This window comes from Myxocyprinus asiaticus, chromosome 43 (genome assembly GCF_019703515.2).
Source record: "Myxocyprinus asiaticus isolate MX2 ecotype Aquarium Trade chromosome 43, UBuf_Myxa_2, whole genome shotgun sequence".
NCBI lineage: Eukaryota > Metazoa > Chordata > Actinopteri > Cypriniformes > Catostomidae > Myxocyprinus > Myxocyprinus asiaticus.
The window spans coordinates 23,363,678-23,387,781 of NC_059386.1; the positions used below are offsets into that span (position 1 = coordinate 23,363,678).

A 24,104-nucleotide genomic window follows, 5' to 3' on the forward strand; every position below is an offset into this window, starting at 1 on the left:
GAAAATGCTGAAAATGTAAAATGTAACACTTAAATTGGATTTGAAACTGTTTTCTTGAATTATTTTTTAACAAGGACAAATTATAACTCTATTTACAGTTTGTCAGTACTTTACGTACCATTCGTTACACATGTACAAAATGGTCAGAGGATTGTTGTTATAAAATAACAATAATAATGCTGAAATCACATGCTGAATAATAGTATTTCAGTTGTGTCCAGCGATGCCTTAAGCGCTTGAATAGTAGGTATTTATATAACATTGTGTTATTAAAAAAAAAAAAAACTATATGTAATTTCCTATCTAAAAGATTGCAATTAATATATACATTTTCGTTTTCTGATGGTTAATACTAGAGTAAAAGTTCAGGAGAGCAAATGTCATCCTCAATATCGACATCATCTTCATTTTCGTCCAGCGTGTATCTGTCCGGACTCATGCCGTTTTTACCGTCTTCTGTACTTTTCTCGTGCGTTTCGCTCTCGCTCGTGTTCTCCAGCGATCGGTCTACATCATTTGGATTTTTCTGGTCGTCTTGTGTTTTCCTTAGCTGTTTTTTGTGCTTCATCCTCCGGTTTTGAAACCACGTCTTTACCTGTGCAATGTAAACGATTTATAAGCCTGATTCGTTTTTAAAACTATAAAGTTAACACATTCAAGAGCTTAAAAGTAACATGTGAGTTCTTTCTATTTTTATGGTTTGTCTTACCTGTGTTTCCGATAGACTGAGCGCCGTTGCCAGTTCCACGCGCTCAGGTGTGGAGAGATACCTCTGGATCTCGAACCTTTTCTCGAGTCCGGATAATTGTGAGTCCGAGAACACAGTTCTGGCCTTTCTGCGTCTGCAGTGCTTCCCTGGTAATTCCGGATGATGCTGAAATAACGCGGGCATCTGCATTCCTTTTGGAATAGAAATAGAATGACAACCCTTAAAATATTGTTCAAAATGTAAACATTCCGATTTGTATTTCAGCCGCATGTGATATGGATGCATGTTACTTAAAAAAAATAAAAAAATAATAATAATAAAAATTGAAAAATTGAACATTTGTGACGCAAACAAATGTTGTTTTTAACAGTAATTATTATTTTTTGATTGTGTGTTTTTGTGTGTGTGCCCATTTTCCACTGTACGAATTAGCCAAAAATGAAGGTTCAGTTTATGGAAAGCAAACTGGCGTGCCGGCCAACATTTAGTCTGTTTTGAGATAGTTTATCTTCTGTTCCATACGAAATCTATACAGCCGCAGACACAAACAGGTAGGCTGTAGACTAACATATTTCCTCCAATTTCCGTGCGTACATTCTATGCATATTTAAATAATAAAACAGGCCTATTTTTAAACTTACCGGAGGTGAAAAAGTACGGATGATGTTCAGGTTTATGTAGTGGATGATGCGGATGAGGAGCCAGTATTGGTGTAGGCATAAGAGGATATCCATATTCTAAAAGAGGCATCCGGGACGCAAGAGAGTTTGAGAATGGCGAAGGAAACACCTCTCGCAAAGGTTTAGGTTTATGTAGTAAAATATCTTCAATGAAGAACGATGTTGACCTTTGAGTCGGCATCTGGGGGACCGGAGAAGTGTAGTTCAGATTCATCTCAAAACTATGTAAAAAATCACGGGCGAAGAGTTCCAGTTCGTGAGGCCTCACTTCGTCCTAGTCTTCAGGACCCTAAAAGGTGACACGTATAATCTCTTTAGCAACCTGTGAACGCTGGTACAGGTACATTACTATTTATTTGGGGAGAGACTGACAGCAGCAAATCAGGAAGTAGATTAGCACTCAGCCAATGGCGCGACGACTGGGCGGAGGATTGAATGCATTTTTTATGGCTTAATTATGCAGGCGGCGAGAGGTGCGGCCCGCTGTGCTGAAAAAGCCTCGCTTCAAGAGCCCTGTCACTACCACAGTCACTTAGTAGACCTAAGGATGCACTTTCACTGTGGCTTAGCCCTTGTGCGTCAATTTAAAAAAGTTACTTAGTGGTACAAAAATGTCCGCGTCAAAAAACTGCCATAATAATATTATATTTTAATGTTATTTTAGTTATTTTTTTAACCAACATCAGTCCTGATCATAACTAAATATTCATGAATTTTCAGGATTTTAACCCTTTAAATGCCAGTTTGATTATATAATGCCACTGTTGTTTTTTATGCAAAACAAACAAACAAACAAACAAAAAAATAAATAAATAAATAAACCCCATTATTTTCCTTATACTAAATGCTAAGGGGAATTATTATTATTATTTATTTATTTATTATTGTTTTATTTTTTTGGATTATCACAGTCTGGGATATGTCAATGATTAGCAACAACATTGATTTTGTTGCATTATTATTTTTTGTGCAGTGTCACATTTAAAAAAATAAATAATAATAAAAAAAATAAAATAAAAATAATAAACTCACACTCAGTACCTTAGAGGACAAAAACGTCCACGTCAAAAAACAAACAAACAAACAAACAAAAAAACAAACAAAAAAAACTGCCATAAAAATATTATATATTATTTTCCACTTTCACTGACTTAGATTTTTTACCAACATCAGTCCTGATCATAACTACCAAATATTCATTCATTTTCACCATTTTAACCCTTTAAATACCAGTTTGTTTACATAATGCCACTGTTGTTTTTTTACACACACACACACACACACACACACACACACACACACACAAACACACATTTCTCAAAATACACATACAAAACACACTCTGACATCCATACCAACACACCCACACACTTTAGCTGCATCATTTATTCAACTGGCCTGCAGTGCTCTATAACACAGCAAACAGAAAATAGCGGAAAAGCATGTACTTGCTCCATAGGCTAAACATGAGAAAAATGGTGCCATCTGGTGGAAAAAGCCAGGGCTCCAGAATGAAAGCATAATATCATAGAATTCATGATTGTATGCGTTAATGGCACTGGTATCAAATACTGCAGTTTTAATGGGCTTCAATGGGGACATTTGTGCCCTTAAGGTCCTGAGTATAACTATTTTATGCACACAGTGTATTATAGATGCATTATAGGAACTGAGGTTGAAATATCAAAATTCTCCAAAAAAGACACACCTTTGTCAAAATGTATGCCTTTGGTATTAACACAGCCAAAATGATCGAAAAAATAAAAATGTCCCGAAGGTCACACAAGGGTTAAAAGACGTGTGGAGCGGTCAATACTTTTAACAAAGGGCTAACCTTAGTTGATAACGTTTAAAGAAATCGGGAAAATACACGGCCTGTTAAAACCTTGCTTTGTAAAACGATGTGATTCCCTACCTGTAGCTACAGTCACGCTGCAGCTCCTGACCGTTTTGTATTTGTACAGATTTGTATTTAACCCAACTGCTTCATGGACTAACTAACCTCAAAATGTTTACAATAACTCAAACATAGCGATTCAATTTGTGTGGTTGTAAATGGAGAGAGAGAGAGAGAGAGAGAGAGAGAGAGAGAGAGACAACGTTTTTTTCTTTCTGGACAAATGTACTTAATTGAAACTATTTTCGCGCGTTTTTGTGATTTCGCGCTTTCAGTTGGGCAAGATTTTAACCGCTCTTATAAAGATTTTCTAAATGCATTATATTAACGTCAGAGCATTAAGAAACAGAAGAAACAATGTTTTATGGTGGTTTTGATTGCATGGGTGTCATTTCCTGGTATTTGCTTTTGTATTGCTGAGGGGACATGCAGGCTATTTTGTGTAATTTTTATTATTATTTCATCTTACGGTACAGGACATAAGGGCTTCCATGAAATCGGATTTAATTGTAGATATTGAAATCTGCGAGGATACAAGTGTGCTTCAGTTCCGTCTCAACTGATGGAGCGGTAATTTGTTGATATCGTGTTGTCATCACATCTGCAATCACCGGGGCTAATGGTAAAAGTGTTTCATTATTGGCAGAAGTCTTGCAGCAATGCTATTAGGTAATTAGGTTGGATGTCAGAGCGGAAGTAGTAATCCTTTCCATTTGATCAGATGGTAAAAATTAATTACTGGATTCAGTTGGTCATGAAAATATATTATTCCTGCAAATTTGAAACATGGCTTCATTAATAGTGTTGGAGTGTCTTAAAAATGGGTCCTCCAAATTACACTTGTTTACAAAGTTGCTCTGTGAGTCATTTAATGAGCATTGTCACTATTGAATGCAAGCGTCTTACTGATTGACTCATTAGTAAGCTGCTTTAAGAAGACAAATGTATAATAATAAAAGAAGAAAAAATGTTAGGTTTTTAGCCAATCTTCTGCTGTAGACTATAAGATTGGCTAAAAACCTAACAAATCAGAGACCGATTTTCTGTTGGTCTCTTTTTTATTTTTATGTTGTATGTCGTCCCCATTCATTCGACAAAATGCATATATCGCTGTCTATTTTACTCAACGATGTAATGCAATTTTGGAGCACTGTAACTGAAACCCGTTATTGACTGTGGCACCTGCGGCCAGCGCTGCTTACGAATCAGGGTAACAAGTTTCTTTTAAGCCACAACGCGAAAATAAATGTACTAATGGTGATGAAATCGCATTTACTCGAGAAGTCGATAGAATCCGCACCCAGAGGCAGTTAAGCAGCTTTTAATAGCGATTTAATCAAGTGAAATTGGGAGACAGCACGCCACTGAGTAACACCTAAGTGGCGAGTTTCTGTAAGAGGCTTGTAGAATTAATGCTCGCACCTTATACTTAGTGAGAGCAGTTTACCTGATAGATAAGCTTATTGTGTAATAATGGCAAATATAAATGTCCGTGGTTATATTAAAAAAACGTTTTAAGACTTTACATTCACAATGTAGACTTTCAATTTTGAAACCAATTTAACATCCTGACCTAAAAAACATTTTATAACAAGTTTTTTCTTCTTTTCTTTCTATTTAACCAATTGCATAGTTATTTTATAGGCTATCTATAACAAAGAGCCCCTTTGCCTTAAATAAAGAACGAAAAAAAAAAAAAAAGGGAAAATCACTATAATAATTATATTTTCATATTCTCAGGCAGTTGTCTTAAAACATTATGCATTTGCAATTGCACATGGACACATCAGTGGTGCTTGTTGTTCTCCAAGCCCAGTTTATCATAAAGACAATAATAAAGATAATGCAAGCACACATCCATTTTATTGTCTATGATTCTTTATTTAATTGTTGCTTTTTAACCCTCATGACCTAATGGTGTTTAGCACTGAAGTGGCAGCCAATACTGGTGGTAATAAATCTCAGTCTAATGAGGATTTGGGTTTCTGGGGCACTCATGCATCCGGTATGCAGACATGTAGAAGATTCCTAAATAAAAAAAGAAAGACAAAAAAACAACCTCTTTAATAATGAAAGTTTGTGTTGTTTAATATTTTCTAAACTGTTACAGAAAAAAGGAAGAAAAATATATATATATACGTGGTCACTCTTTGTGTTACAGTATGGCCATCTAAGAAACTACATGAACATGACTACAAAGGCATCCAGATTGCAATTAAATTTGCAGATATAAATGACTCTTACCTGAAAAGAAAGTGAGCACAACAGACACCCAGCCAATGATGTACGACCAGGAGAACCTCCAGTTACCATAGCGTTTACCATAGTAATTTATTGTAACTCCTGTGTACACAGCCATGGCCAGAAACACAAAAAAGCCTTGTGGGGCGAAAGGAGAGATGGGTCATGTTCAGTTATATTTACAATACAAATTTCATTAAAATAGGACAGTTCTGAATATTTAAATGTGGTTTTATTTTACATGACAGTGTCCATGTTCGACATATTGCAGGTTAATACAAGCAGCAACAATAGCAATAACAATGTTTCAGCAAAATAATATCATAAATGGCAGACATGAATTAATTTAATATTTATTAGATAGGCCTATTTTATGTATTTGTTTATAAACTAAAATAAAATATATTGTAAAATATTACTGTATTCAATATAAACTAACAAAATAACTAATTATAACAAAAGCAAGAGTACTCAAAATGTTGATAACATTGCTGAAAATATGCCTAAAAAAGTGTTAAAGATAAATGTAAATTAATATAAAAAAGGTTACTCACATGAGATGAAGAACAGAATGCCTGCAGCAAAGGTTTTATCAAACCTTTCAAAGGAGGAGTAGTGGATAAAAGCCATAATACCGATGATGATGCCAAAGAAGCAGGCCAATAGAGACAAAATCATTAACGCTCTTGTAGCATCCCAGTATGCTGTGAACACACAAATACAAGTCAGAAGGTCAATTACCCATATTATATCCAGTTCAGAGCCTGATCACTGACTGCATCATGACTGTCATATGAATGCTGATGCTTTTTGAGGTGAATCCTGAAGTCAAAAATCAAACAGATGTATTTAATAAAGGTGTAGGGTTCTCTTTCCTGGAACAACATTCACTTAAAAACACAAAATGAGATGTTAATTTGATGCAATTTATATATGAAAAATCAAGTTGTTTTCATGGAAATGAAGATGAAAGATGAGGGGGAAAAATATGATCCAAATTCAACTGTTGCATTGCATTTTTCTGTTGTCTTTGACACATTAACATGGATCTCTGTAGGACTGAAAATCTCACCAATGCTGTCGGTGTGTGTAAAGCATTTTCCAGGCATGCAGTATCTCCACAGCCCTTGATGCATGTAGTTGTTTGAATGACGGTACTGCATCCAATAATCTGTTGCTGTGGAAACAATCAGGAGTATATTGCCCACTCCTGCACAAAACAAGCCTCCTCCCATGAAGCTGTACATTCTGCACCTACAGACAGACTAAAAACAACAAAGACACATTTATGGCCGCATCAAGCACACATTGGACACATGCATTAATGCTCACACATACACACATAAAGTTCAAGGCAGTGTTAGCATCAAGGGACTCTCAGTAGCCCTGCACTTCACTCTGAGGCTTGTAAGTGTCTGTAATTGCATTGTAATGAACACATTACTTCCTCTGAGTGAACTGAGAGGTCAGTATCAGGAGGCTACTCTCTCTACGCTACACAATTTCTCTCTCTCTCTCTCTCTCACTCTCTCTCTCACTCTCTCTCTCTCTCTCTCTCTCTCTCTCTCTCTCTCTCTCTCTCTCTCTCTCTCTCTCTCTTCTTTTTAGTGTTAGGCTAACAGAGCTTTCATGTGAACTGGCTGGAAGAGATTGCAGTTATGGTAATCCAGAGGACAATGCTTATTCAGAAATGACAACATGTTATGTCAAGTTTCGTATAACATTGAACCCTGTAGGCTGTGACACTTCATTACTTTTTTTTCTTTTCTTGAAATCATGTGCTTTTAATTTCATAACAGGATCAGTCATTGCCATTCAATATATTGAAAAAAGAATCCTGATTATTCCATTAAGCAAAACACAATTTGTCAATAATTATGGACACCCAACACATTTACAAGTTTGCCAGGCAAAAGCCCCAATCGACAAATAATCAGTAGAGGGCACCATAGTTTCACCTCTAATTAACAAATAATTGACAATATACCGTATATAGTGAGTGACATGGTGCTAGGGGTGGATTATACGTGATTAACTGAAGCACCCAATGTCTTTTGAAGCGACCCAGTTGGTTTTGGGTGAGAACAGACCAATATATAGCTCCTTTTTCACTGTGCATTTTGCCATTGCAGTCTCTAGGCACGATCATGATTTCAAGCTCGATTACACTTCCTAGTGCTTGACGCATGTGCAGAGTGCTAGATGGCGCTATACATGGCACTGTCAAAATTTATAGTAAAAAAAGGAGTTACATTTTGGTCTGTTCTCACCCAAAACCAACTGGATCACTTCAGGAGACACTGATAAAACCACTGGAGTCTGATGGATTATATTTATGCCGACTTTATCTGCTTTTTGGTGTTTCAAAGGCCTAATCACTTTTCTTTTGCATTGTTTGGACCTACAGAGCTGAGATATTCTTCTAGAAATCTCAGTTTGTGTTCTGCAGAAGAAGGAAAGTCATACACATCTGGGATATGGCATGAGGGTGAGTAAGTGATGAGAGAATTTTACTATTTGTGTGAACTATCCCTTTAATGTTACCAGTCTTTCTACAGTATACCAAACATTGATTAAATTCAGTATCCACGTGCTGTCTTGTTGACCTCTGCTTTCAAACACTCATGAGTCATGTCACTATACTGGAAAATTGTAAAAAAACAAAAAAAAACAAACAAACATGGGTTTAGGTTATATTCACTGGTTCAAAAAAAAATAAATGCGTAATGTATTGTATTAAACAGAAGAATGCACAACTGTAAGAAGATTCAAAATATTTTCCAAACATTATTTGTATGGAGTACAGGGAGGGTTGGTTCATAATAATAATAATAATAATAATAATAATAATAATAATAATAAAAGACAAATAATATAGTTGTTATGTTAATTATTGAGCCAATATAAATAAAGGATAATATCATGTCTGACTTTATGCAACTAACACAAACAGGTGGTAAGCAGATTGCTTATTATGCGTAATAGATCATCACGGGAACGTTTACTGAACCAGTGATTGAAATAAAAAGGAAATCTGTCATCTATACAGATAAGTCTGATCTTTAAACCAAGCAGGCTCACAGAATTAAAAACTTAATGGCTTGTAACACGTAGAAGGCAATTAAGGACCACGAGTACAGTATCGCCTACTTTTCCAACTTTATTCTCCAAATATTAGTATAAGCAATTAGGACAGAAAAGAACATCAATTAAATACTTTGGCTTATATACTGTAGGCGTGTGCAATTATGAACAATGAGGCAGAAATCCGAAATAAACTATTTAAAATACACGTTTGTTTCCTCAGTCACGCGCCCTGTGTCTTTTTTGCCAGACTAGTGCACGTGTAACCTGAGACGGCCTTTGTAACCCATTAGGTATTATCATTAAAGTCATTAGAATTGATAATTACATTTAGTAATCGATGCATCAAAATTTCAGCATAATATTGATGCATTTGTAAATCCCTAATACAATTAAGCGTAAAAAACATCATTTAATTTGAGCTTAGCCTATAAGCTTTCATTTTGAGTGACATTTACACACCCTGGAACACGTCGGAGGGGTACCTCAGCAAAAGGGCAGGGGAGCCCCTAGAGCAACCCCCTCTGCACATGCCTGCCGGTAAGTACCAAATATTTAGATACCCTGACAGCAAAGAGTAGCCTAATATGCACACATCTGTTGGAGGAATTTGCTAACTTTAAGTCACAAGCGAAGCCAGGACATTTGCATCTTTTCTTCAAAAACTCAAAAACGATGCCATGAACTTTGCAAACTTTGGCAAGTCTAGCAACTATTTTTCCATCATAAGCTCCTATTCTAGTCTATTTACAGCCTTCTGTCTTCTAACTAACTTAACCCTTGTGTGACCTTCGGGACATATTTGCCTTTTTAATTTTAGTTTTTTCGATCATTTTGGCTATGTTAATACCAAAGGCATACATTTTGCCAAAGGTGTGTATTTTTGGGGGGAATTTTGATATTTCAACCTCAGTTCCTATAATGCATCTATAATACACTGTGTACACAAAATAGTTACACTCAGGACCTTAAGGACAAAAATGTCCCCATTGAAACCCATTTAAATGGCAATAATTGATCCCAGTGTCATTAAAGCATAAAATCATGAATTCTATGATATTATGCTTTCATTCTGGAGCCCTGGCTTCAAAATGTAAATTTTTAATATTTTCCACCAGATGGCGCCATTTTTCTCATGTTTAGCCTATGGAGCAAATACATGCTTTTTTCCTATTTTCTGTTTGCTGTATTATAAAGCACTGCAGGCCAATTGAATAAATGATACAGCTAAAATTGTGTGGGTGTGTTGGTATGGATGTCAGACTGTGTTTTGTATGTGTGTATTGAGAAATTTGTGTGTGTGTGTGTGTGTGTGTAAAAAACAACAGTGGCATTATGTAAACAAACTGGCATTTAAAGGGTTAAAATCCTGAAAATGAATGAATATTTGGTAGTTATGATCAGGACTGATGTTGATTAAAAAAATCACAATCAGTGAAAGTGGAAAATAATATTAATATATCATATTTTTATGGCAGTTTTTTGATGCAGACATTTTTGTCCTCTAAGGTATTGAATGTTGAGTTTTTTTTTAATCTGACACTGCACAAAAAATTATAATCCATCAAAATTAATGTTGTTGCTAGTCATTGACATATCCCAGATTGTGATAATCCAAAAAAATATTCCCCTTAGCATTTAGTATTTGGAATTTTATTTATTTTTTCATAAAAAAACAACAGTGGCATTATATAATCAAACCGGCATTTAAAGTGTTAAAATCCTGAAAATGAATGAATATTTGGTAGTTATGATCAGTACTGATGTTGACTAAAAAAATTAACTCATTGAAAGTGGAAAATAATATTAATAAATAATATTATTATGGCAGTTTTTTGACGCAGACATTTTTGTCCTCTAAAGACCTCTGAGTAACTTTTTTTAAATTGACGCACAAGGGTTAAATCATCCGACAAATCAATAATTAGGTATAAAACTGTCAATTGTACAAAGTGTGAAAAAAAAAAAAAAATGTGCGTTGAACTACGGAAAGCAGAACGGGCTAAAAATAGTGTTAACGCTTTAAAGTCTCCTACATAGTGTTAAAAGTACCCAATTTCTGTACTTTGAGCGTGTCTGAGGCTGAGACCAAAGTTGGACAATGTTTTAGTTTCAGTAATATTCAAAGATTTATTATATAAATGACAACTCACAGATGTAACTTTGAAACTTTTATTATAAAGTGTAATATATTCTGATATTTCATCAAAGCATGGCCCTATACGTATCTATCTGAGCTAAGCCCCGAATATCCATTGACCCCAGAACTGCCCCTGGAGAACAATAATGACTCTGACTGTTGAAGAAAGCTTTCAAAAGATAGTTATGAAAATATCAGTTTAATTTTTTAATGATATAAAACATATAGTGATATATTTAAAAAAATCTAAAGTTGTATATGTTAACATTAGTTAATGCACCATGAACTAACATGAACTGACAATGAACAATTGTTGTTTTATTAACCTACATTTACAAAGATTAATAAATGCTGTATTTCCTACATTTACAAAGATTAATAAATGCTGTAAAATACATTGTTCATTGTTAGTTCATGAGACCTAATGCATTAACTAATGTTAACAAATGGAACCTTCTTGTAAAGTGTTTCTATGTATTTTTCTAATATACTAATACAATACATACTAAAACATTTTATACTAATACAATACATATTTTATACTCATACATGCTAAATTATTACAAATATATATATATATATATATATATATATATATATATATATATATATATATATATATATATATATATATATATAAAGTAGTATTAAAAATATTATTCATTTTAAATGATGAATTTATTTTCTTGAAATTAACCACTATCTTTTTAAATGTGTTGTCCACTGGCAATATTTTTAATTTCACACAGTTCTCTGAGCAGATAAGTTTTATTGAATTGACAGTTACTGTAATGTAGTTATTGTATTCTTTGAGGGAGCCAAAAAAAGCAAACTAGCCAAACAAATCTGTCATCAAAGATAATCTAGCTGTTAAAAGTAGTCACACTTACCTTTATCAACCCCTAGATGAAATCTAAATAAAATATGCCAGGGCCCTATAATGGCTGCACAGGCAGCTTTTCAGCAGCTCTTAGCACTAGCGTTTAGTGCGTGAATAGAGAGAACAGGAGAACGACCAAGCAGAGCACAGAAACAAAAGAACGGGCAGAAACACAGCCAATCAGCTATGGCTAGTTTTGTGATTTTGGAATCTGCTGAAGAAACAGAACTATCTACAAATCCTGATGACTGGAGGCTTTCCATTATGTGGGCTCTGCTAACCACCCTATAGTTGGGAAGAGGCCGAGCGGAAAATTTGGATTGCTGTTGGGCCTAGCATTGAACAATTAGATTTTTTTTATTGCATGCTTTCATATTCTGTTACAATTTAGACATGTGAAATTGTGCTCTGGTGTATTTGCCACATAATTATCATCAAGAATGAACCACATTTCTTTTGCACCGAATAAATGATTGTGTACATCCACTAGAATATAGCACACAGACCCCATGTGATAACACATAATTGCTTTTCATTTAAAATGATTAAAATATAATCCACAGTGTATATCAAAAACTTGTGGTGTGCTTTCATGGGTTCACCATCTATAACACTAATTAAAGTTATTCTAAATACAAAACTGGGTTGTCCTGTAGAGTAGTCACTTTTGAAAAATGAATCTGCTAAATTATGTATTGAAAATATATTATTAATAGCCAAACCATTATCGTTCCAGCTATTTGTTGTTCAAGACTAAACAACTTTCACAGAATTACTCAATATGTTAAAACATTTCTGATTTCTTCCAGTCTCTGGAGAATGATTAACATTTCATCCTAACTTGCAGCAGCCCTATTAAGAATTAGCTTTGGTTTGCTTTCCCTAGCCCTTATGTTTGTTAGAGTTGTTTTGTCCTCCAGAAGGCTTCCTCTCCCATCTCCCGCACATGGTCCCGAAGATGAAAGGACCCCAGTGGATCCATTACCTGCATTAGAGCAAGTTGCTCGGACCAATTGACGACTACAAAATGCAACAGGAAAGGTTTTTTTTTTCAAAGATGAGAGTGCCGTACTTACGTCTAACTTCGTTTTTATAGACCACCGCCTATTTTGTTCCATTTCAACTGCGGCAGCCGAGGGGCATTTGATATCATCCTGAGCTATCAAAGTGGACAATATGTCTCAGTGAGAGAGAAGCATTTCTCCCTCAAATGCAGCTGGCTTTTCAGAGGATGAATTTGTTATGACATGTGTATTAAAGAAAACATTAATGATAACAAACGTGTGGCTACTGCGGATGAAGAAAAAATGAATATACCAAACAGGTCTTCAGAGGATTCTCAGTACCTTTGTGGGGCAGTTACATCCCAGATGACAAAACTGCAATGCCAAAACTGCTAACCATAAAACTACCAAATTTAATGTATTTGTTTTCACAAGTATTTTATATAGTAATCAATATAGATATAGATTTTTTTCTAAAAAGCTCTCAATATCTCTTTCCATCCTGTTAAAAAAACACCCACTCTTTGGTCTTTATTTCCATCCTGTTACGTTCTATGCTGTTCATTTTTTAAAGTTCTGATTTCAAAAGGTACTGCATAACATGAATCAGACAGACAGACAGACAGATAGATAGATAGATAGACAGATGGCAAGAAAAATATGTGAACCATTTGGAATTAGCTGATTTTCTGCATTAATTGGTCATAAAATGTGATCTTATCTTCATCAGTCACAAGTACAGACAAACACAATGTGCTTAAGCTAACAACATACAAATAATTATAATCTTTCATATCTTTACTGAACACATCAAAACCCTCACTGTGCTGTGGAAAAAGTAAGTGAACCCTTGGATTTAATAACTGGTTGATTCTCCTTTGGCAGCAACAACCTCAACCAAGTGTTTCCGGTAGCTGCGTATTAGACCTGCACAACGTTCAGAAGGATTCCTTATCCTGCACTTATTATTCCTTACAGAACTGATTCAGCTCAGCCATATTCTTAGAATGTCTGGTGTGAATGGCTTTCATGAGGTTATTCCACTGCATCTCATTAGGGTTAAGGTCTGGGCTCTGACTGGGCCACACCAAAAGGTGTTTTTTATTTTTTGAAGCTATTCTGTAGTGGATTTACTCCAATGTTTAGGGTCATTGTCCTGCTGCATCACCCAAATTCTACTGATCTTCAGCTGGCTCACAGCCACCCTGATATTATCCTTTAGGATATCTTGATAAACTTGGAAATTAATTTTTCCCTCGATGATGGCAAGCAATCCAGGCCCCGAAGCACCAAACCAGCCCCAAATCATGATGCTCCCTCCACTGTATTTCACCGTTGGGATGATGTTTTCATGTTGGTATGAGGTGCCCTTTTAACGCCATGCATAGTGCTGCTTGTTCTTCCCAAACAATTCAACCTTAGTTTCATGGGTCCACAAAACATTTTCCAAGTAGCGTTGTGGAGTGTCAAGGTGGTCTTTGGCAAACTTCAGGCGTGCAGCAATGTTTTTGTTGGAAAGCAGCGGCTTTCTTCGACCTGTCCTGCCATGGACACCATGCCTGTTTAATGTTTTCCATATAGTAGACTCATGAACAGTGATTTTAACCAGTTCCAATGATTCCTTCAAGTCTTTAGCTGTCAGTGTAGGGTTTTTTTTTTTCACCTCATTAGCATTCTGCGGTGTGCCCTTTGAGTCATCTGGATCACATACTTTTTCCAACCTACACTGTGCATGTTTGAATGATGTATTCAGTATGTACATGAACAATACAATAATTGATGTGTTATTAGTTAAAACAGTTGTGTTTCTTCATTATTATTATTATTACTTAGATGAAGATCAAACTAGATTTTAAGACAAATGTTTACATACTGTAAATGCAGGTGATTCTAAAGGTTTCACGTTTCACATAGATAATGTAAATTCTAGAGATGGACGGACCGACAATAGATAGATAGATAGATAGATAGATAGATTCCTTCTCCGGTTTACTCTTGGGTCAAAAGGATATTGAAATCATGTATTTTTCCTGTGACTCGCCCTTTCATAATGTCAACAGAAACCAGTTTCAGGCCTGACCCCTTCAACATAATGCACATTGCCTGAGAAATGTCTTTGAATCCTTTAAGCTGCCAGCCGCATCCCCCTAAATGCCTAAATCAACTCTTTAGAATTTCATTTTGAAGCCTTCGGTTGACTAATTTGTATTGCAAGTGCTTTCAACATTTTCCCAGCATTTAAGCAGCTGCCTTAATCAAAAGAGCATGCAGACGATTCTCCCTCACATTCCTGCTCGACTGCACGGAGTATGGAATAAAACCCTTCCACTTAACCACTTAGATGAATATATCAAGAAACTAATTTGTTGTTTTAATTGCATGATTTGAAGAGACGCAGCTTCAATTTGCCTATTCCATTTTGCTAGACTTTCAATGTGAGCGCACATTAGATTGATCTATGAAAGACAGCAGAATTCCCAACATTTATGTCTTTTCATTTTGCCATAATTAGATAATTAAAATTCCTGTCACTGTCTGCACTTTTGTAAAACACAAACATTGATAGACCGGATGGAAGAAATAGCTTTTTTTTTGTTTTGTTCTGCATTTCCTCCTCTGTTTTTTCAAGTTACTTTTTGTTTTATTTTTTCTCTTTTCACCAGAGCCAATCACTCACTCCATCTCATGAAGCCAGAAATAGCACAGTGCATGTCCATTTTGTTGAGCTTTACCATCCCCATTAAGTGATTGCTAGCTGAAATGACAGGGCACCTTTCTCTTGATACACTCCGAGAAACCCTGCTGGCTCACATTAAGGACACATTACTCGAACCCATTTTCATCCAGCTGCAAGGATATCCATTAAGGTGGCTCACAACCCTAAATATTTCCATTTTCTCTCTCACTAAACTTGACTTCACATATTATTCCCTGCTCTGTTTTGTCATTTGCAGCGACAAATTATATCAGGGCGAGGCTATCTCTCTCAATGTTTTCCCTCCTGCCAGAGCAATTTGCCGTGACCGATTCTGAAGTGTCAAAATGGACACATCATTAGACCTAACTATGACTGATGGATGGCTCCTCAGAAGTTCTCCGGGGTCTGCCAAGTTTACAGCTGCAGAGAGAGACAGAGTGTTATGGAATCATTTCACAAATGGATGCCTCAGAGTCAGGAATTCATGTAGGCCTGTCAAAATAACTTGGTTAACACCTTTAAAAAATGTTACATTTAATAAATAGTTTAAGGAGTAAGAACATTTAGCAAGTGCTCAAAATGTAACGAGTTTTTACAGAAAAACAACGCTAAAAGCAAATAATAAATTGCAACTAACCATAAATGTGCAAAAGATAGCAAAATAAATAGGCTTTTAAAAACAAAGAGAAAATACTTCCTCTTGTTGACATCAAAGGCCATGCATCCAATCAAATTCTACTGTATGCTGGTACAAATTCATCAATTGTTAATATTGCTAATTAATAAAATATTTAGCCTAGGCTGGCAAATCACACTTCTGCTGTTCATGCATTTACAAAATGTCATGTTAATAATTTTGTATGTTGTTGAGCCTATTTTACCATATTCATTCTAACATTAAAGGAATAGTTCACCCTTTTTGGGATTTTACCTTTCCTTTAGTGTGTAATATAGCTGTCTGTGCATGTAAAAGGTCTGAAAAGTTACAAAGCACAAAGTCCACGCCAAAGGAAGTTACTCTCTCCCACAGAAAACACTGCTCCTGAACTGCCTGAAATGCCTGGTTTGCAGTCCAGCTATTACTTCCATGACTTAGCTATGTCACTATATAACACATTTGCATAATGCCCACCTAAGGGCTACTTTGGTAAGGACGTTACATTTCTGACACACGCTCTAAGCGGTTGACCAGTCACAACAGACTGGGCCAGCTGACCAATCAGAGCAGACTGGGATTTTTGGAAAGGGGGGCTTTAAAGAGACAGGAGCTAAAACAGAGCGTTTTAGACAGAGGGTGAAAAGAGGTGCTGCAGCAAGGTACAGTATGAGAAAAAATTGTGTGTTTTATGAACATTAAAGCATGCAAACCTATTCTAATAGACCCCCAAATTAAGCCATTCCAGATGTGTATAATTTTTAGAAGAATATCTCAGCTCTATTGATTCTTGCAATGCAAATGAATGGTGACCAGACATTTAAAGCTCCAAAAATCACATATAGGCCAGATAAAAGTAAGCCATACGACTCCAGTGGCTTCATCCATATCTTAAGAAGAAATATGATAGGCATGAATGAGAAACAGATCAATATTTAGGTTTTTACCATAAATCTCCACTTTCACATTCACTTTTAAAATGTGGAAAGAATGTGAAAGTGAAAGTGGAGATTTATAGTGGAAAAAGGCCTAAATATTGATTTACTCTTTCTAACCCTAACCCTATAAATGTTTTATTTTAAAAACATTTTTGTTGAAATTTTGTATGATAAACAATTTTGGGTTGCTACGTGATCTCCAATGTGAAATCTGGGTTGTAAAGCAAAACCAGTTGAGAACAGATATATTATGCCTATACCAATACATAAGAGAATACACAGTATAGCAGCCCTTCTAATGTTGTTTGACTGCTTCCTGTGTAACTGTTTAGAGACAAAATCAAATAAAGGGCATTTTACATAGCATCAAAACAACAAACAGATGCTTTTTAAACTCATGAACAAATGCGAAAGATCCAACATGGGAGTTTGGCAACACAATCACCTTAAAAGCAGCCTGTGCTCTGAGCACGCTCCCCGTCGCGTTGACATTCTCATTGCGCTTTACCCATTAATTCTGCCATTGTTGTTCCTCAGGTCTCATGGGGTCCTACGAGGGACTCAATAAGCAGTGCTTAACCAGCATTCTATGTCCATTCAGCTTCAGTTAACCCAGACACAGAGTACAGTCAACAGACCCCAGCCACGTCCTGCTCCCAGTCAAAAGCCTTTATCATCCTGTAATTGTACAGGTCAGTCCCAAATAAGCAAATCAAAGATCACTTTGCATCACAAAGGTGCAGAGGTGGACACGCGCCCTACATTGACTCCCGTTGAGGGAGACGAGTTGATAATTGAGTTCTCACTGTTCATTTGATCCCCTTAAGTGAGCATGAAGAAGAATGAGAGAATTGGGTGTCATCTGCCAGCAAGATAGTGGAGCGTAATCCAGGGAGATGCCGAGGTGACTCGGGCTTCCAGAATCACACTGGAAGCCCTTTCATTTAGCACCATGCAAAGATGGATGACCTTTCTTTCAGCTAACACCCAACACCATGCAGAGTCATTGCTTTAAAAGCACTCCCTTGCGGAGAGATGGAAAAATGCATGGCACAGGTACTCATAAAAATGTTTCAACTAATAAAGCATTCAAACATTTATGGAGGGAATCATGGCACGGCAGACATCAATAACTTTTTGTAGCGCATCGATTTTTATTTTGCCTGAATGAATTGGCTCTTGATGAGAAATACACAAATCTACACTTCCATAAAATTGGACATAATGTGAAATAATACAAACAAAGTGTAAACAGCAATAGGTTACTGTGAACTAAAACACTTCAAACATAAAAGTTATTCAAAATTTTATAAAAATATTGGCACCACAACTGGTTTTGTGAGCACTGATTTTCGGCCAAGCTCACCATCACAGTAAACTCTACCTAAAGTGGTGTGAATTTGTCCTTCAGTCCCACTTTTGTCTAGGTCAGAAAGGTGGGGTCTTCATGGATCAGTGGAGACATCCGAGTGAAAAGCTTGGGTTTTTGTGAGCCAGAGGCACCCTTTGCTGCCTCTCTCTCACTCTTTTTTCTCTATCTACACTATATTGGCAAAAATATTCACTCACTCATCCAAATAATTGAATTCAGATGTTCCAATCACTTCCATGGCCACAGGTGTATAAAATGAAGCACCTAGGCATGCAGACTGCTTCTACAAACATTTGTGAAAGAATGGGCCGCTCTCAGGAGCTCAGTGAATTCCAGCATGGTACTGTGATAGGATGCCACCTGTGCAACAAGTCCAGTCGTGAAATTTCCTCGCTACTAAATATTCCACAGTCAACTGTCAGTGGTATTATAACAAAGTGGAAGCGATTGGGAATGACAGCAACTCAGCCACGAAGTGGTAGGCCACGTAAAATGACAGAGCGGGGTCAGCGGATGCTGAGGCGCATAGTGCGCAGAGGTCGCCAACTTTCTGCAGAGTCAATCGCTACAGACCTCAAAAGTTCATGTGGCCTTCAGATTAGCTCGAGAACAGTGCGTAGAGAGCTTCATGGAATGGGTTTCCATGGCCGAGCAGCTGCATCCAAGCCATACATCACCAAGTGCAATGCAAAGCGTCGGATGCAGTGGTGTAAAGCACGCCGCCACTGGACTCTAGAGCAGTGGAGACGTGTTCTCTGGAGAGACGAATCACGCTTCTCCATCTGGCAATCTGATGGACGAGTCTGCGTTTGGCGGTTGCCAGGAGAACGGTACTTGTCTGACTGCATTGTGCCAACTGTGAAGTTTGGTGGAGGGGGGATTATGGTGTGGGGTTGTTTTTCAGGAGCTGGGCTTGGCCCCTTAGTTCCAGTGAAAGGAACTCTGAATGCTTCAGCATACCAAGAGATTTTGGACAATTCCATGCTCCCAACTTTGTGGGAACAGTTTGGGGATGGCCCCTTCCTGTTCCAACATGACTGCGCACCAGTGCACAAAGCAAGGTCCATAAAGACATGGATGAGCGAGTTTGGTGTGGAAGAACTTGACTGGCCTGCACAGAGTCCTGACCTCAACCCGATAGAGCACCTTTGGGATGAATTAGAGCGAAGACTGCGAGCCAGGCCTTCTCGTCCAACATCAGTGTCTGACCTCACAAATGCGCTTCTGGAAGAATGGTCAAAAATTCCCATAAACACACTCCTAAACCTTGTGGAAAGCCTTCCCAGAAGAGTTGAAGCTGTTATAGCTGCAAAGGGTGGGCCGACATCATATTAAACCCTATGGATTAAGAATTGGATGTCACTTAAATTCATATGCATCTAAAGGCAGATGAGCGAATACTTTTGGCAATATAGTGTATATGACCATGTTCTTCTCAACAACTTGGACCTCTGCATTCACCCCCCTGCCTTCACCTGGTCTAACACTGGGCAATGGGAAAGTGCAATGGGCTTGGTTTGCTGGTTCTAGGCTCTAACTGTCGTCATAGTGCTAGTGTATAGTGTAAAGGTGCCACTTATTTAGTCTCTTTTCCAGTTTGGTCCTCAGGCAGAGAAATGGATGTATCTGAAACAGGCCTTTTACCAGTTAGTGGTTAGTCATCTTGTGTTTTTCAACAAGCTAAAACTTGACATTTCATTGCTATGCTGTTATGGATGAAATATTGTAGGAATCCTACCACTGAAGATGGATTAAACAGCAGCAATGGTCGACTACCCAGAGGAAATAATATAGGTTGTCCTTCTTTAGCTCATCTGGTGTCATGACTTAATAATAGTATGAGATGGTGAAACTGTAAAAAAATCAAATGAGTTGGCTCATACAAAAAGGTATGACTTTTACTCCCATAGAAAAAAAAATAAAATAAATGATTTTACTTTGACCCCTAATCGGAAAACAGCTTTAGTGTACCACAGATGAAGAAAACATCAGGGTTGGGAAAAAGACAAGGGAAACATATTACAAGTTATTGACACACATCAGTCATTTGCATTGCAAAAATAGGATAAATATGGAATGATAAGCATGAAAAATCTAAGTAACAGGAGACTCTCCATTTGTTCTCATTGTTAGCACTGAAAAAATTTGGTGTGGGTTTTACTTTAAAATATATATATATATATTAAAATCTACGCAGAAATTGCTAGTAAATTTAACAGACCATATTTTCAAGTAAAGGCTACACACAATTCTTGATGGCTTTAATTAGAAATTCCCAAGTAAAATTTACTTCACAGTACTCTGTTTCAAGTCAATTACTCTCTCTTTGTTTGTACATTTGATTCATGAAATATAGCACTGAATTAAGCAATGCTTTTGAATGTGTACTAGCATTTCAATGCTTATTTACCACAATAACACACAGAAGCCTTCCACAGGGAAGCTGAATGCATGCTATATAGTCTATTAGACCAGGGGTTTTCAAACTGGGGTCCAGGGCCACAAGGGGTTGATAGGGGGTCCACAGGAAATTTGAGAGAAACAAAATATCTAAAAGTAAAAAAAATAAAACAAAAAATATATACATATACATATATATATATATATATATATATATATATATATATATATATATATTTGAAAAAAGTGTTAATTTCTCTCTCATTGCAACATGTATATGTTTATAAATAGGTATGAACATATACATATACATACCTGTATTGTACATATTGTATTTATTATCTTTCTAGGGATTAGAAAAAAACGCTATACAAATATTAATATATAAATATAATATATTAAAAATGCACTATTTCTTATATTGGGTAGTAAAAAAATTGTTTTTTTTTTTTTCTAAAAAACAAAAAAACAAGCAATTTTACTTTTTTCCACATGCCATTTTAATAACATGTTTTGGCTTCAGTAAAAAAAAAAAAAAAAAAAATTATAATAATAATTAAAAGATTTGAAAACCCCTGTATCAGACAACATCATCACCTTGTTTTAATGGAGATAGAAGCAACTCCAGAGCTGCACACACAGACCTCAATACTTGGTGCACAAAACACAATGATGGTAACAATCGACAGCTAATTTAGTTTTTTTTTTTTTTTATCATAAACAGTTAATTCTGCGTACAAAATTTACTTCAGACTTCACAAAGCAAGAAGTTACCAAATGTAACAACAAAATCAACAATAAATACTTGCAAACAGCAAAACCATGCAAGCTTATTAATTATTCAAGCCCAGTGCATTCTGGTAATGCCAGCTTTAAAAAGTTAAGTAAAATTTAGTTATTTAATTTTCTAGTGAAATTTACTAAAATTAGCAAATAAATATGACAATGTTTACTACTTTAGGATTGATACATGATAACGCATTGTAAAGATATCCAACAATCAAATTTCAAGTTTACGCTTAAACTAACTTGTTCAGTCTGGAAAGTACTTAATTTTTTCTGCTATATTCACCACAAAATGTTGTCAGAGGTGTCTTGGCAAAACAATTTAGATATTAAAGAGATATCATTTGTGATTTTTCTTTCCAATTTAAAATGTTATTTTTGTATGATATATATTTGTTAGGATGTATAATTATAATTTCCTGATACCGTTTTAAAATCTTATTTAACATATTTACATTTATCTTGAAATGTAAAGGCAATAATGGATTCTTATTTACCTATCCAACTTGTGTGGTGGTGGAACTTTCCACCATTATGTGATAATTAAAAATAATAATAATGATAAACAGAAACAGTAAAGTAATTCACTGATGAATTGCCTAACACTGATGATGCCTAACATATTCCCCATTTGCAAGCGTCACCTACTGTTAGGGGCTAATTAAGAGCCCATTTTCCCACTAATCTACAATCCAAGTCTCTGTCAGTCACAAAATGATGGCTGCTAAAGCACAAATGTGCCACTTTACCATGAGTCTGGGCCAGCAGACATTAATTAGTCCGTTCATAGAGCAATCTCTCATCAGCCCCCCGCACACTCCCTGTCCTATCCTCTACGTCGCATGGTCTGCACTATTCCTTAATACACGCCTATTGACTCTCAGTTCAATAAAGGGAAAAAAATTCTGTTCAACTTCTTAATGGACTCTGAAAGAGGAGTCATTTACAAATGATGACTGCATTATTAAATTGAAGTGCCAACATGGAAGTTTAAATGTAAGTGGAAGTGCATTTTAACCTGTCATTTGGAGATGCTTTTCAGCCCATTCATGTCAGGGTCATTGCTAATAAACCTTCCGCGGAGCAAAAGTAACCCTTTTAAATTGATGTGTAAATAAACAAAGATGAAGAACCGCATGTCATTATTACTCATTAAAGGGATAGTTCACCCTAAATTACAATTCTGTCATCATTTACTCACCGCCATTTCCCAAACCTGTATGATTTCTTCAAGGAACAGAAAAGGAGATGTAAGGCAAAATGTTAGAGACTGACAGCCTCAGTGACCATTCACTTGCACTGCATGAACAAAAGATACATAGAACCTATACACAAGCTATAAGATATTATGTTTTTTATTTTTTTTATTTTTATTTTTAATACAGCACATATATGTTGAGTTCTCATTCTTATATAGCTAAATCACATATTTGATTACACGATTTTTCACAACAACAATTTACTACAATTTATGATTTGGCGATTAAGACGTTTAAAAATCGACAGGGAGGAAAACGTTGGCAGTGGTAAATGCATGAGGGTGGAAGTTTCTTGCAGCCCCATTGAGCTACTCAGCACAGCTTTAAAGGCAGATAATGAAAAAATGGAAAAAGGAGCACAAATTGACCCTTTCACAGCGTGCTCCAAACATATGTATGGGTACCTGCGGAGGCCATCCCACTTCCCATCAATAAAATAATTTAAGAACACATTATACTCCTTTAAAAGGTTCCATTTGTCTGACCAGGTGATTTTTAAAAGAGCCTTCGGATTAGAGACACCCTGCCTCAGGTACTTTTAAATCTGAACACAGTCAATATGACTTAGCCAAAGCTTTGTTTAAATTAATATTATAAAAGAAATGCAGGTGATTTCACTTGAATTTCTCTCTTTTGAATTTCAAGTCAATAGAAGAAAAGTATATATATATATATATATATATATATATATATATATATATATATATATATATATATATATATATATACACACTGGCAGCCAAAAGTTTGGAATAATGTACAGATTTTCAGAAGGAAATTGGTACTTTAATTCACCAAAGTGGCATTCAACTGATCACAAAGTATAGTCAGGACATTACTGATGTAAAAAAACAGCACCATCACTATTTGAAAAAAGTCATTTTTGATCAAATCTAGACAGGCCCCATTTCCAGCAGTCATCACTCCAACACCTTATCCTTGAGTAATCGTGCTAAATTGCTAATTTGGTAATAGAAAATCACTTGCCATTATATCAAACACAGTTGAAAGCTATTTGGTTCATTAAATGAAGCTTAACATTGTCTTTGTGTTTGTTTTTGAGTTGCCACAGTATGCAATAGACTGGCATGTCTTAAGGTCAATATTAGGTCAAAAATGGCAAAAAAGAAACAACTTTTTCTAGAAACTCATCAGTCAATCATTGTTTTGAGAAATTAAGGTTATACAATGCTTGAAATTGCCAAAAAAACAAAGGTGTACACTACAGTCTTCAAAGACAAAGGACAACTGGCTCTAACAAGGACAGAGAGAGAGATGTGGAAAGCCAGATGTACAACTGAACAAGAGAATAAGTACATCAAAGTCTCTAATTTGAGAAATAGACACCCTCAGCTGACAGC

At 36.0% G+C, this 24,104-nt stretch overlaps 2 protein-coding genes across 2 annotated transcripts; both read right to left on the reverse strand.

Annotated features, from left to right (window-relative positions):
* Positions 1-352: 352 nt before the first annotated feature.
* Positions 353-1,603, reverse strand: LOC127433310 (brain-specific homeobox protein homolog). Its single transcript, XM_051685094.1, has 3 exons — positions 1,351-1,603; positions 710-900; positions 353-595 (listed from the first exon to the last, which is right to left on the reverse strand). Exons 1-3 carry the CDS (start codon positions 1,601-1,603, stop codon positions 353-355), a joined length of 687 nt encoding a protein of 228 aa, XP_051541054.1.
* A 3,539-nt stretch (positions 1,604-5,142) lies between these two features.
* On the reverse strand, positions 5,143-11,806 carry LOC127433311 (lens fiber membrane intrinsic protein-like). Its single transcript, XM_051685095.1, has 5 exons — positions 11,642-11,806; positions 6,600-6,792; positions 6,082-6,231; positions 5,531-5,665; positions 5,143-5,314 (listed from the first exon to the last, which is right to left on the reverse strand). The coding sequence occupies exons 2-5, from the start codon at positions 6,772-6,774 to the stop codon at positions 5,253-5,255; spliced, it is 522 nt and encodes a 173-aa protein (XP_051541055.1). The 5' UTR covers positions 6,775-6,792; positions 11,642-11,806; the 3' UTR covers positions 5,143-5,252.
* Positions 11,807-24,104: the final 12,298 nt, after the last annotated feature.

Coding starts and splice junctions, on each gene's coding strand:
- LOC127433310 (XM_051685094.1), bottom strand. CDS start 1,603: ATGAATCTGAACTACACTTCTCCGGTCCCCCAGATGCCGACTCAAAGG. Junction 901..1,350: donor TCCGTACTTTTTCACCTCCG/GTAAGTTTAAAA, acceptor CTATTCCAAAAG/GAATGCAGATGCCCGCGTTA. Junction 596..709: donor TCAGTCTATCGGAAACACAG/GTAAGACAAACC, acceptor TACATTGCACAG/GTAAAGACGTGGTTTCAAAA.
- LOC127433311 (XM_051685095.1), bottom strand. CDS start 6,774: ATGTACAGCTTCATGGGAGGAGGCTTGTTTTGTGCAGGAGTGGGCAAT. Junction 6,232..6,599: donor TACACACACCGACAGCATTG/GTGAGATTTTCA, acceptor GTGTGTTCACAG/CATACTGGGATGCTACAAGA. Junction 5,315..5,530: donor TGTGCTCACTTTCTTTTCAG/GTAAGAGTCATT, acceptor TTTTTTATTTAG/GAATCTTCTACATGTCTGCA.